The sequence below is a fragment of the Pseudoliparis swirei genome, chromosome 10 (genome assembly GCF_029220125.1).
Source record: "Pseudoliparis swirei isolate HS2019 ecotype Mariana Trench chromosome 10, NWPU_hadal_v1, whole genome shotgun sequence".
NCBI classification, from domain to species: Eukaryota; Metazoa; Chordata; class Actinopteri; order Perciformes; family Liparidae; genus Pseudoliparis; species Pseudoliparis swirei.
The window spans coordinates 16,985,797-16,998,712 of NC_079397.1; the positions used below are offsets into that span (position 1 = coordinate 16,985,797).

The 12,916-nt window shown below is 42.0% G+C and overlaps 1 protein-coding gene across 1 annotated transcript in view; it reads left to right on the forward strand.

Annotated features, from left to right (window-relative positions):
• The window catches only part of ano2b (anoctamin 2b), a 54,964-nt gene that overhangs the window by 26,970 nt on the left and 15,078 nt on the right, over positions 1 to 12,916 (forward strand). The window contains exons 14-18 of the mRNA XM_056425269.1: positions 5,273 to 5,347; positions 6,265 to 6,466; positions 7,456 to 7,567; positions 7,706 to 7,763; positions 7,881 to 7,981. Coding sequence (XP_056281244.1) covers positions 5,273 to 5,347; positions 6,265 to 6,466; positions 7,456 to 7,567; positions 7,706 to 7,763; positions 7,881 to 7,981 — 548 coding nt within the window. The remainder of the gene's footprint in view (positions 1 to 5,272; positions 5,348 to 6,264; positions 6,467 to 7,455; positions 7,568 to 7,705; positions 7,764 to 7,880; positions 7,982 to 12,916) is intronic.

Genomic DNA, 12,916 nt, shown 5'->3' on the forward strand with positions numbered 1-12,916 from the left:
TATATATATAAATATATATATTCATATATACAGGACTGTCTCAGAAAATTAGAATATTGTGATAAAGTTCTTTATTTTCTGTAATGCAATTAAAAAAACAAAAATGTCATGCATTCTGATTCATTACAAATCAACTGAAATATTGCAAGCCTTTTATTTTTTTAAATATTGCTGATTATGGCTTACAGCTTAAGAAAACTCTAAAATCCTATCTCATAAATTTTTAATATTTCCTCAGACCAAGTAAAAAAGATTTATAACAGCTGAGTGTTTGTCAAGGCTCAGGAAACCCTTGCAGGTGTTTCGAGTTAATTAGACAATTCAAGTGATTTGTTTAATACCCTACTAGTATACTTTTTCATGATATTCTAATATTTAGAGATAGGATATTTGAGTTTTCTTAAGCTGTAAGCCATAATCAGCAATAAATCAGAATAAAAGGCTTGCAATATTTCAGTTGATTTGTAATGAATCCAGAATGCATGACATTTTTGTTTTTTTAATTGCATTACAGAAAATAAAGAACTTCATCACAATATTCTAATTTTCTGAGACAGTCCTGTATATAAATATATACATATACATATATATACATATATATATATAAATATATGTATATAAATATATGTATAAAAAATATATATATAAATATATATTTCTGACCTGCAGTTATGGATTTTCTTTTAATTTCAAGGCAGGTATTTTGACTCAAACACAGGTGTCACTAATATCTTTCTATCGCACCGTTGGTGTGTCACATCTTTTCACTGCCAGTGAGGCGTCTGTGCCGCGGCTGTGGGGATTGGCGGAGCTGCATTTACGCACCTGCAACCAATTAATTGTCTGTGCAACAATTTTTTAAAAAGACACAAAAGAGTTGTGCGAGACATAAAAAGGAGAGAAAGAGAAAGAGTCGGGGGAGGCGTATGAATAAAAGATGTGGAGAAGCAGTGGGATGGAGAGAACCAGAGGGAGGGCAGCTGAGTGGGAGTGAGGCATGCTGGGCAGGAAGCCAGGGGTAAGATTAGGGAACGTCACTATGGCGACACAGAACTCTCTCTCCTTTACACACACGTGTGTTACCTGAGACAGTGGATGTACTGGAGGATCAAATCTAGATCTATCTTTCCAAAGAACGTGTTGATTTACCTGTGTCACAAGACGTACCAAACCCCCCCCCCGACGCACAGCGAGCGGATTGACACGCCGCTACAATCCGTACAACATTCATTTGACAATCGGGCACTTTGAAAGAGTCCGGATAGAATGAGACGGACGTGCAGTTCTTTCTTTTTCCTGACCTTCTGGTTTATTGATGAACCCAAAGCCTCGTCTGTTCCCTCAGTGACGGACAGTTCTCTGTCAAAGCGTCTCACGTCATTTTAAATTTAGGAGCTGTCAGGGCTAATAATGTGAGGGAAAAAAGATTTTTACATTCAGGATCATTTTAAATATTTTAGCACAGGAAAGTACTGACTATTATTAGCATCAGATGTTTTCTACCTGCTAGTTAAAGTCAGCTGTCAAACGGTGTGTAAGAATTGGCAAGACTCACAATACTGACTCCAACTGCCTTTGAACTCTTTGAACTCTCTCTCTCACTCTCTCTCTCTCGAAGAGAAATAAATAAACCCAACTTTAGTTTGCTGTTGTGTTTGAGCTTTGCTAAAGGCTACTCCGGCGTCTCTAAAGGCTTTAATAACATCTCATATTGTGCAGCCCTCGTCTGTCGAAAAATATCTTCGTACTTTTTTTTAAAACCGTATTGCGTTTGCACAAAGCTTTGAATGATAAATGCACTGCATGCATGTTTATATATCTTTGTACTTATTGAGTCATATTTTCATTCTTTACATAATTTTTTTTAAGTAGGCATCATTTAGACGTTTACAGATGTCGACGTTGCATGTGCCGATATTTAGATGATGCTCATTTTAGTTAAATATATATTTAGAGCAAGAAGTGTAAAACATAAGGATAAACAACAACAAAGAGACAGACAAAAAAACAAAAATAAAGCAATGTATAACCATGGAGTGATCTATTTTCTATCGTACATTCATTGATTTATGTATTTATTTATTTAAGAGATGGAGAGTAAAGCACCTGGAACATTGAACATGATTTTTGTACATGACCTTTTTGCGCATAATGCTTTCCAGATAATTTGCTCTGCCGGCCAATATCTTCAAAAGTGGGTTTATTAAAGGTCGACCAGGGGTTGGACACAAGGAGAAAAAGAGAGGAGGAGGAGGAAGAGGAGGACGAGGAGGACGAGCAGAGGGAACGAGTGACCTAGAGAAATGTAGAGTGTCTCCGTCTCGAGATGAAGGCTTTCCTCAACGAGGGAACAAGCCAAATATAACACCTGACCCACTTACCACGACTACTCACTGTGACCATCACACACACACACACACACACTCACACACACTCACACACACACTCACACACTCTCAAGGTCTATTCGTCCCCCAGTAAGTCCTCCCCTCAGGTTAGCCAACGTGTGTGTGTGTGGAAAAGCTGGCTATCGTCTCGCTTGAAATTAAAGCTTTGGCCCCAAAAAAAGTTATATTAACATTAGGGCTGTGAAACGATTACAATTTTTAATCGGATTAATCACAGGTTTTTGTGGATTAATCATGATTAATCACATATTACCGATATTCTCGGTATATTTTGTGAGAACATAGAGATTTATGACAAAAGACGGATATATACATTTATACATTCTTCTATACAATGGTGCTGCAACTCAGCAGTTATTTAGCAGTTTTCTTCCATATGGAACATTAATACATATTCATCCTAAACAGAATGTTTAACCCTCCTGTTACCTTTCGGGTCAATTTGACCCCATTCAATGTTTAATGTCGGTGTTCTTTTGGGTCAATTTGACCCCAGGCTGTTTTTCACTGTGTCAAACATATAAGAAATATCAACTTTTTTATTTATTTAAAGGGCTATTTAGGTAGTCAACAAACAAACATAAAGTACCTCACTCTTAAACTTGGGAAGCAATATTAATTCTAATAATTTTCTGGAGGTTTTAATTGCTGGGGTCAAATTGACCCCGAGGGTAAAATATGTTCGTAAATGTAAAGGTAACAGGAGGGTTAAACAGAGCATTTTTCTCTTGTTTGTCAACCATTAACTCCACCATGATACAATCTAAAGGTGGACAGATTGACAAGTGACTTCTTTTTGCTCGGTCCCGATGCGCGCAAGACGGAGCTCTGTGGCGCGAGACGGAGATCGATATGTTAACGCAACGCCAAGAGACAGAAATGACATGCTGCTGTGGAGATACGATCAACAACAGACGTTTAGTTTAATAAAAGAACAAAGACGTGCTATAGAGAACATGTCAGGGGGAGGGCCAATCTCTTTAATGCCATGCGATCTACCGACACTACGCCGCGATCGACTGGCAGGTCGCGATCGACGTGTTGAGACCCTGATCTACAGGAAGTAAAAGTCGTAACAAGGTTTCCGGAGGTGAACCTGCGGAAGGATCATTACCGATGAACAGACCGTCTGCATGAGAGCGGACAGAGTTCAGGTTGAAGTGGTGGATTGGAAGCTCATTTTGCAAGTGACTTTTTTTCGTCCCGACGACCAACAACAGACGGATTGGAAGCTCATTCTGCGCATGCGTTAAATGCGTTAAAAATAAATAACTAGTTAAACCTGTAATTGGATTAACTGAGTTAACGCGTTATTTTTCACAGCACTAATTAACATTAGATGTTTACTTCTTAGGAATTATATATTACTAAAAAGAGATCATTTTGTTCAGCTTAGCCTAAATTGAGAGGTTCAGGTGTTTGTCATCAGCATATACGATCATATAAAGATATGACACCGTGATAAAAGTCGTCTAAAAAGCACATTTCTGAAGAGGGACACAACATTTTATCCCCTTTATAGATGGATTTGTTTTTTAAGGTTGGTATAAATCAGAAAGCGAGATTATCCGTGAAGACAATAAGTTCACAATCACTCAATCCCACGATCTCCCCGGCGGAGATGATCACCACCGCTGTAGAATCACTGTGACGTCCAGATTGTGTCCCACGGGTTTTAGAGCGACGTCATCTTTTTACAGCTGGCCAAGATCCAAAAACATGAACGATACAAAGCATAACCCAGCCTATATCATGTAAATGTTTGAGAATGAAGCGTGTGTGTGTGTGTGTGTGTGTGTACGTATGTGAGTGTCTGTGTGTGTGAGGGGTTAATTTAAGCCTAAATAATCACTATGTCGTTTTAAGTGACAAACCAAACTGTTTGTTTCATTCATTCTCATTATTATTTGTTATAGTTTAACAAAACAGCATCAAAGTGAAGAGCATTGGAGTCTGAGGAGAGTGAGCCTGCACCGTGCCGGGGTGGCCACTAGGTGGCGGTGTTGCTTTGCTCGCTGACATTTGGAAGGCGTTTCGCTGCACAGGCTTGAACGTCATCCTGTGGTGTGTGTGTGAGTGTGTGTGAGTGTCTCTGGGTGAGGGGGGGGGGGGCAGTGGCACAAGTAGGTCAGTCTCTCCCACTGGTTTTTTTAATTGAGGGAGCCGTGCCATCAACACTCATTGGATCGATAGCGGCGGTTGAGTCGGCAGGTCAGAGGTCATCAGCAACGATTATTTCTAACGCTCCGTCCAGAACTTTTCGTAATCGGGTCCAGCTCTCATCACGGCGTCGTTGGGTTGTTCACGCCTTTTATTTATCATCTTTTGGAACGTTAACAATGCAGCGCTGTTGTTTGCCACTCCTTGCTTTCCTCTACAGGGACGGCCGGCGAGGAGTGTCAGAGGTCAGAGGTCAGCTGAGGTATTAACAGGCCGTTGGGGGATCCGGGCTCGGCCAGAAATACAACGTAGACTATCTTATTCGATTACATTTCATATATCCACTTCCTGTGGAGGCACTTCCTGTATAGGCACTTCCTGTGGAGGCACTTTCTGTGGAGGCACTTTCTGTGGAGGCACTTCCTGTGGAGGCACTTCCTGTAGAGGCACTTCATGTAGAGGCACTTCCTATGTAGGCACTTCCTGTGGAGGCACTTCCTGGAACCGCAACATTTGAGAGATGGATTTGCGTTTTAAATGCAAATAAGTGGGTTTAAAAAAGAAGACAAATCTTGTTTTTCTTCCCCCTGTTCTTCTCTTTCATGACGCGCTCTTTGTTCCGCGTCAGGTGAACAAAGCGTCGGCCGTTCTCTGAGTGACACGTGTCTCCCCCCCCCCCTGTGCCCCGCGCCCCCCCCCCTCAGGCTGCCGCAGAGAAGCTGAACTGGAAAGACCGTCTCCCCGGATACTTCATCAACGTCTCCTCCCTCCTCTTCATGGTCAGAGGCTCTTCCTTTGCTTCATGTTGTCAGTGTTCTGAGGGGTCAGAGGTCATCAGAGGTCACCCACTGACTGAACTGATATTGGGGCACTTTTTTAAACTTGTGAAATATCATTTAATCTTTGTTCAAAAATAATAAATATACTTATTTAAGCTTATAGGATATGAGCAACTGTCATAAAAATGGCAATAATAAGACTATTAGGCAATAATAAGACTATTAGACAATAATAAGACTATTAGGCAGTAATAAGACTATTAGGCAATAATAAGACTATTAGACAATAATAAGACTTAGGCAATAATAAGACTATTAGACAATAATAAGACTATTAGATAATAATAAGACTATTAGACAGTAGTCTACAGATTCAAAGCGTTTGAACAAAAAACAAAAATCAGAGAATCATATTCCATTATATTCTTATTTATTTGTGGTTATTTATTGTTACATTTTTTTAAACTTAACAATTATAACTTATTTCTTAAAATGATATGTATTGATTTGTGTGTATCTATAGTACAGACAACACAGACAACAAGAACAAAAACAAAACACTATTAAATCATCATGATTATGGGGCGTGTTGCCCCTCTAGTGGCATTATATTTCTTAGGAAATACACTAAGAAATATTATTTCTAGTTATTTAAACAAACTTTTAAATTAATTATTTTAATTAATACTTGTATTATTATTAATTAGTTGTTTAAATTAAATTATATTACTAGTATTATTAATACTATTAATTCCGACGCTGCTTGTATGAAAGTGCTCTAACAGGAAAGATAAACACAGTTAAAGTATAAAATGGGAATTAAAAATTCCCAAATTTGTAATTTGTGAAAATGGGCTTTACAAATAAACTGCATTGAATTGAAGATGACTCCTTTCTCCTCTTCCTCCCTCCCCCAGTTCGGCTTGACGTTCTCCGCCGTCTTCGGCGTCATCATCTACCGCATCACGGTGTCGGCCCTGATGGCGATGAGCCCCGACCCGGAGACCAAGTCCAACGTGCGGGTGACGGTGATGGCCACCGCGGTCATCATCAACCTGGTGGTCATCCTGATCCTGGACGAGATCTACGGCGCCGTGGCGCTGTGGCTGACCGAGCTCGGTGAGCAGAACGCGGGAACGCTACGGACTTCTGCTCCCGGCGCTAACGCTACATTTCCCTCGCTAACCTCAACTATTTCAATAAGTCTCAATAACTAAAGGAAACGTTTCAAAACATTTGTGGGAAACATATTTTAATGCCGAGTTCGATGAGAAGATTGATGCCACGATTAATGTCTGTTTGTTAAATATGAAGCTAGAGCCAGGCTATGGCTAGCTTAGCTTAGCTTAGCACAACGACCGGCAGCAACATAATGTTTTCCTGAAACACCAAAACTTCCTGTTTCAGACAGAACTTCTAAATAAGTGAATTTGTGAAGCCAGGTTGGAGCCAGGCTAGCTGTTTCCCCTGGATTCAAGTCTTTGTGCTAAGCTACGCTAACCGTAGCTCGCTGTCGCTCAATGCTTCACAACAACATCTTCACATCACAGTGTCCTCGAGATGCCGTGTGTGTGTGTGTGTGTGTGTGCGTGTGAGTGTGTGTGTGTGTGCATGCGTGTGCGTGCATGTGTGTGTGTGCATGCGTGTGCGTGCATGTGTGTGTGTGTGTGTGTGTGTGTGTGTGTGTGTGTGCGTGTGTGTGTGTGTGTGCGTGTGTGTGCGTGTGTGTGTGTGTGTGCGTGTGTGTGTGTGTGTGCGTGCGTGTGTGTGTGTGCGTGTGTGTGTGTGTGTGTGTGTGTGTGTGCGCGTGTGTGTGTGTGTGCGTGTGTGTGTGTGTGTGTGTGTGTGTGCGTGTGTGTGTGTGTGCGTGTGTGTGCGTGTGTGTGCGTGTGTGTGCGTGTGCATGGATATGCCACGTGAAACGTGCTGGTATTCTAACCTCCTTCCAGCACATGGATCATGTGATCACACTAAAGGATGACCGGATTCTTCCAACAACCAGACGGCGACGCGTCCCGACCGGCGTTCTGGTTCCTCGTGAAGCCGATCCTCCAGGTGTGCCCCGCGCCCCGCCCTCTTCCTCACGGTGCCCCCTTCACCTGTTTCAGAGATTCCTAAAACGGAAACCACCTTCGAGGAGCGCCTCATCCTGAAGGCCTTCCTGCTCAAGTTCATGAACGCGTACGCGCCCATCTTCTACGTGGCCTTCTTCAAGGGACGGTGAGCGCCCCGAGAAAACATCCACATCCACATCGAGCTCCGAGACGTCGGCTTTCACTGAAGATTTTAACCCTTCAGTTTGAGGATAAGCAGCTGATTGGTCGGCTCGGTCCTAATTGTGTGTTTTATTTCCCGCAGGTTTGCCGGTCGACCCGGAAACTACGTGTACGTCTTCAACGACTATCGGATGGAGGAGGTTGGTGGTCCCACTTTGTCCGTGTTTCCTTCCATTTGGCTGAATGAGTAGGTCAGGCGATGATCTGTGTGTGTGTGTGTGTGTGTGTGTGTGTGTGTGCGTGTGTGTGTGTGTCAGTGTGCGCCTGGAGGCTGCCTCATCGAGCTGTGCATTCAGCTCAGCATCATCATGCTCGGGAAGCAGCTGATCCAGAACAACATCTTTGAGATCGGCATCCCGTAAGTAGACCGTGGTCCTGTTTTACATTCCTTTATGAGCTCACACACACACGCACACACAGACACACACAGACACACACATACTTACACAGACACTCACATGCACACACACACAAACACAAATACACACATACACAAACACACAGACAGACACTCACATACACACATACATACAAATACACACACACTTTCCTTTTCTCCTTTTGCATGAACTACATTGTTTTACTGCCAGGTCATGTGACCTGTGGAAAAATGCAAGGCCTCACACACACACACACACACACCTACACACACAGACAAACACATACTTACACAGACAATCACATGCACACACACGTTCACGCACAAACACACACACACATACACACACACGTACCTCCACACACACTCAAATACCTACACACACAAACACACACACTTTGCTTTTCTCTCCTTTTGCATGAAGTCCACTGTTTAACTGCCAGGTCATGTGACCTGTGGAAAAATGCACACACACACACACACATACACACAGACACTCGCATACACCCACACACACACACGCTTCGTCCCCACACACGTCACGCGGTTCCCTTCTCCTCGTTCTCATAACATTTCTCTCGTGTCTGAATGCCGGTTCTTCATCCTCCGCCTTCACAAGCGCATCTCAGGAGGGGTCAGAGGTCATCTCTGTTGATAACAACTGTCACACAGCAGAGGCGGCGCGTTAACCGCTGACCTCCGGCCGAGCCTCGTCTCTCCGGGCGACATCCCGTCTCCTCGCCTGTTCGCGTTCATCGACTTAAAGGCGGGGGGGGGGGGGGGGGGGCGTGATGTCACTAGAGAGGCAACAGATGCTTTAACTTAGATAATTTAATAGAGTTTTGTTTTTGTTCGTTGTTGTGTGTCCTGTCTGTACTTCCTGTACGAGGTAGGTACACAAAACAATCAATTAATATAATTTTAAATTATAAAAAAACAAAGAAATAAGTTATAATTGTTAATAGTTAAAAAAAATGTTAATAACAATAAATAACCACAAAGAAATAAGAATAACATGTAATATGATCGTCTAATTTAGGTTTTTTAAATTTATTTTTTTATAAAAAAACACTGAATCTGTAGACTACTGCCGAATAGTCGTATGATTATTACTGCCTAATAGTCTTATTATTGCCTAATAGTCTTATTATTGCCTAATAGTCTTATTACTGCCTAATAGTCTTATTACTGCCTAATAGTCTTATTACTGCCTAATAATCTTATAATCTTATTATTGCCGAATAGTCTTATTACTGCCTAATAGTCTTATTATTGCCTAATAGTCTTATTATTGCCTAATAGTCTTATTACTGCCTAATAGTCTTATTACTGCCTAATAATCTTATTATTGTCTAATAGTCTTATTACTGCCTAATAATCTTATTACTGCCTAATAGTCTTATTACTGCCTAATAATCTTATTACTGCCTAATAGTGTTATTACTGCCTAATAGTCTTATTATTGCCTAATAGTCTTATTACTGCCTAATAGTCTTATTACTGCCTAATAGTCTTATTACTGCCTAATAGTCTTATTATTGCCTAATAGTCTTATTACTGCCTAATAGTCTTATTACTGCCTAATAATCTTATAATCTTATTATTGCCGAATAGTCTTATTACTGCCTAATAGTCTTATTATTGCCTAATAGTCTTATTACTGCCTAATAGTCTTATTACTGCCTAATAATCTTATTATTGTCTAATAGTCTTATTACTGCCTAATAATCTTATTACTGCCTAATAGTCTTATTACTGCCTAATAATCTTATTACTGCCTAATAGTGTTATTACTGCCTAATAGTCTTATTATTGCCTAATAGTCTTATTACTGCCTAATAGTCTTATTATTGCCTAATAGTCTTATTACTGCCTAATAGTCTTATTATTGCCTAATAGTCTTATTATTGCCTAATAGTCTTATTACTGCCTAATAGTCTTATTATTGCCTAATAGTCTTATTACTGCCTAGTAATCTTATTATTGCCATTTTTATGACGGTTGTTTCTGTCAATAAATAGGCGAAACACGACGGGGCTCCTGTATGTCCCGCAGAATGAGCGAAAAACCCACTTGATTTGGTTAATTTCATCAAATAAAATTCATTCTGAATAAAATACCAGTTTTCTTTGAATATCCAAAGCTGCATTACGTGACTCTGACCACTAGAGGGCAGAGAAACACCTTCATGTTCAAAGACCAACACATGGACTGTGTCTACTACCGCGCACTTGAGCACTTCGAGCACTTCGAGCACTGACTTTCAGTGCTCGAAGTGCTCGAAGTGCGCCACACTGACAAAACCAGCAAAATGCAGTGCACTGAAAGTACCCGGATGGTGCACTGCAAACGGGCCAAAAATGTAGTGTAAAACGATGGACACTACTCGCACTAAGCGGCCGCCATCTTGGCGACGTAGCGGAAGAGGAGGAGCCCTTTCACCAGCTTTTCATTTTATTTCTAAAACAATGGCGGACAGCACAAGCGGTAGACCACGAAGCTACAGACCGTAATGTAAGTATCAGCGGTAATTACACATTGTACTGGTATTACAATGTACTACTAACATGCCATTCTCAGATTAGTGAGCAGACCTAGGTAGCATTAGATGCCATTGGATCTGCATGGCAGTTATGATAAACTAGCTGGGTAATCCACCACCCGGCCAGTCCGACGAAGGTGCACTTTTATCGGACACTTTTCGCTTGACGAGCGGGGGCAGGTCGGCTCCAGGCGCTTGCTCCAGCGGCAAGTCCGACGACAGATAGCTGTCAGTCATCGGACAGTGTTAAACAACGGCTGTTCTGTTAAACAATCGAAATAGCAACTTTAATAATGGATTAACAATGGATATGCTCAGTTTAATAACGGGTTAACATGACACCGCGAACGTTTGCCCACACGCCGCCCGATAATTAATACCGTTACGATAGCTATCTAAGCTTGTCCTTCTAGAAATAATTGTAGCTTTCAATCATCGTGTGTTGTTTTTTTAATGTCGTGTATGTATTAATTTAAATGTAATCGTGGTCTGGGACAGAGCACTGAATGGCTATCCTATTTCTGTTTCCTGCCCAGAGACGTTTCCTGGAGGTGCTGGTGCTGGTCCTCTGCTGCCCTCCCGACATCTGGCTCCAATGACCTCTGGCACCTCACATCCACCTCCAGGGCCTTGAAGAAGATGGACCGCCATCGCGTCTTCAGTATCCCGAAGGACCTCTCCACAACACACCTCGCCTTTGACAGGCAGCAGTTGTAGCTTGGAGGTGGACAGGCTGCCTGAAGGGGGTCATGAGGCAGATGGGTTGGGACAGGCAGGGGAGCCACCATCCCCAAGGATACAGTATCCTGGTGGAGGGGATGACTGCTCATAGAAGATGGGGCTGTTATTCAGGACCCTGGCATCATGCACTGAGCCCGGGCCTGTCGAGGCCCTGGCCACCACCCGATAGGAGGTGGCGCTGGCAACAACAAATAAAAACTAGACGGAGATCTCGGGCCCCAACCGTGGTCAGTCAGTGCCCAGCACAGCCATGAGGCGTTGAATGACTCGTGAGCCTGAAGTCCACCCTCATGTCACTGTGGCCATCACAACACAACGCCAGCAGTGGCATTGCAGCATTGATACGGCAGCGCCTGGGACTGGGTGGCTGCTGTAGAGTGTGGGAGGAAGGAAGATTATATTAATATGTAAGTCATTTTATCAATAAAATGTTGTCATTGAGGTTTTGTAGTCTTTATTGCGTTTTCTGATTTATATTAGAATTGATGCATGTTTGTAACAATAATTAATATGCCTGTGTGTTCAATTGCTAATTGATTCCTGTATCAGGGTGAACTTCACTACAACAGAGATGTGTATAAAAGTACAGTCAGTCAAAGTAGGCCTATTACTGTGTGAATTCACCCAGATGATGCCTATCATTTCAGTGGATAATTCTTAAAACTAATTGGAATCTAGGGACAAACATGTACAGAGTTGTCATGTTTTATTTCCATATGGTGTGTATGTGGATTGCAAAGAAGAAGGCTACTTCTGACAAAGATAATTGAGAATTTAGCATACCTAGCGAGGAGAATTTAATTGCAACTACTACATGAAGCTATGCTGTGAAGGTAAGGCAAAATCACAATTAAATGTACATATACCATCTCGACTTCAGCCAGAAGGCGGAGGCTCCTGCCGCGATTGTGGAGGTATCGCAGTTTCCACATGGGGTGGAGAAAGGTAAACAAGGGACAACAAGAGGCCAAGAAGTGCTTCATTTTGTCACTAAGGGTTAGGGTATCGCAAACAGATTTGCATATGTCACTCCCGGCTTAATTTCGCGGGTGCCGTGAACAGATTTGCGTCCGTCACTTCCGCCAAGTGGTTAACGGTTATGTTCCATTGAGACAGCACTTCATCAGCGACGCAGTACACTGCAATGCAGTGAATTGCAGTGCATGCACTTGCAGTGCACTTTGTCGCGTGTGTAGTAGTAGCAGCACTGACTCAGCGACCTGACCTGACCGAACTGGAACGCCTAAAAACTCTAAACTAAAACTTCAAATCTTTTCACATTCGTATTTAAAAATTGAAAAAAATATTTCTGTAGGGTAACCTGAAACTTTTATATTAACGGTTATTAAACTATTGACAAGTTATAACTTTGATTCATATGTTCATTTACGCTGAGGAGAGAAAAGGAAAGTGTGTGTGTGTGTGTGTATAGGTATGTGAGTGTGTGTGTAAATACATGTGTGTGTATGTGTGTCTCTGTGTAGGTATGTGAGTGTGTGTGTAGGCACGTGTGTGTGTGTGTTTCTGTGTGTAGGGATGTGTGTGTTTGTGTGTGTGCATGTGTATTTGTGTGTGTGTGCATGTGAGTGTCTGTGTAAATATGTGTGTGTCTGTGTGTGTAGGTACATGCT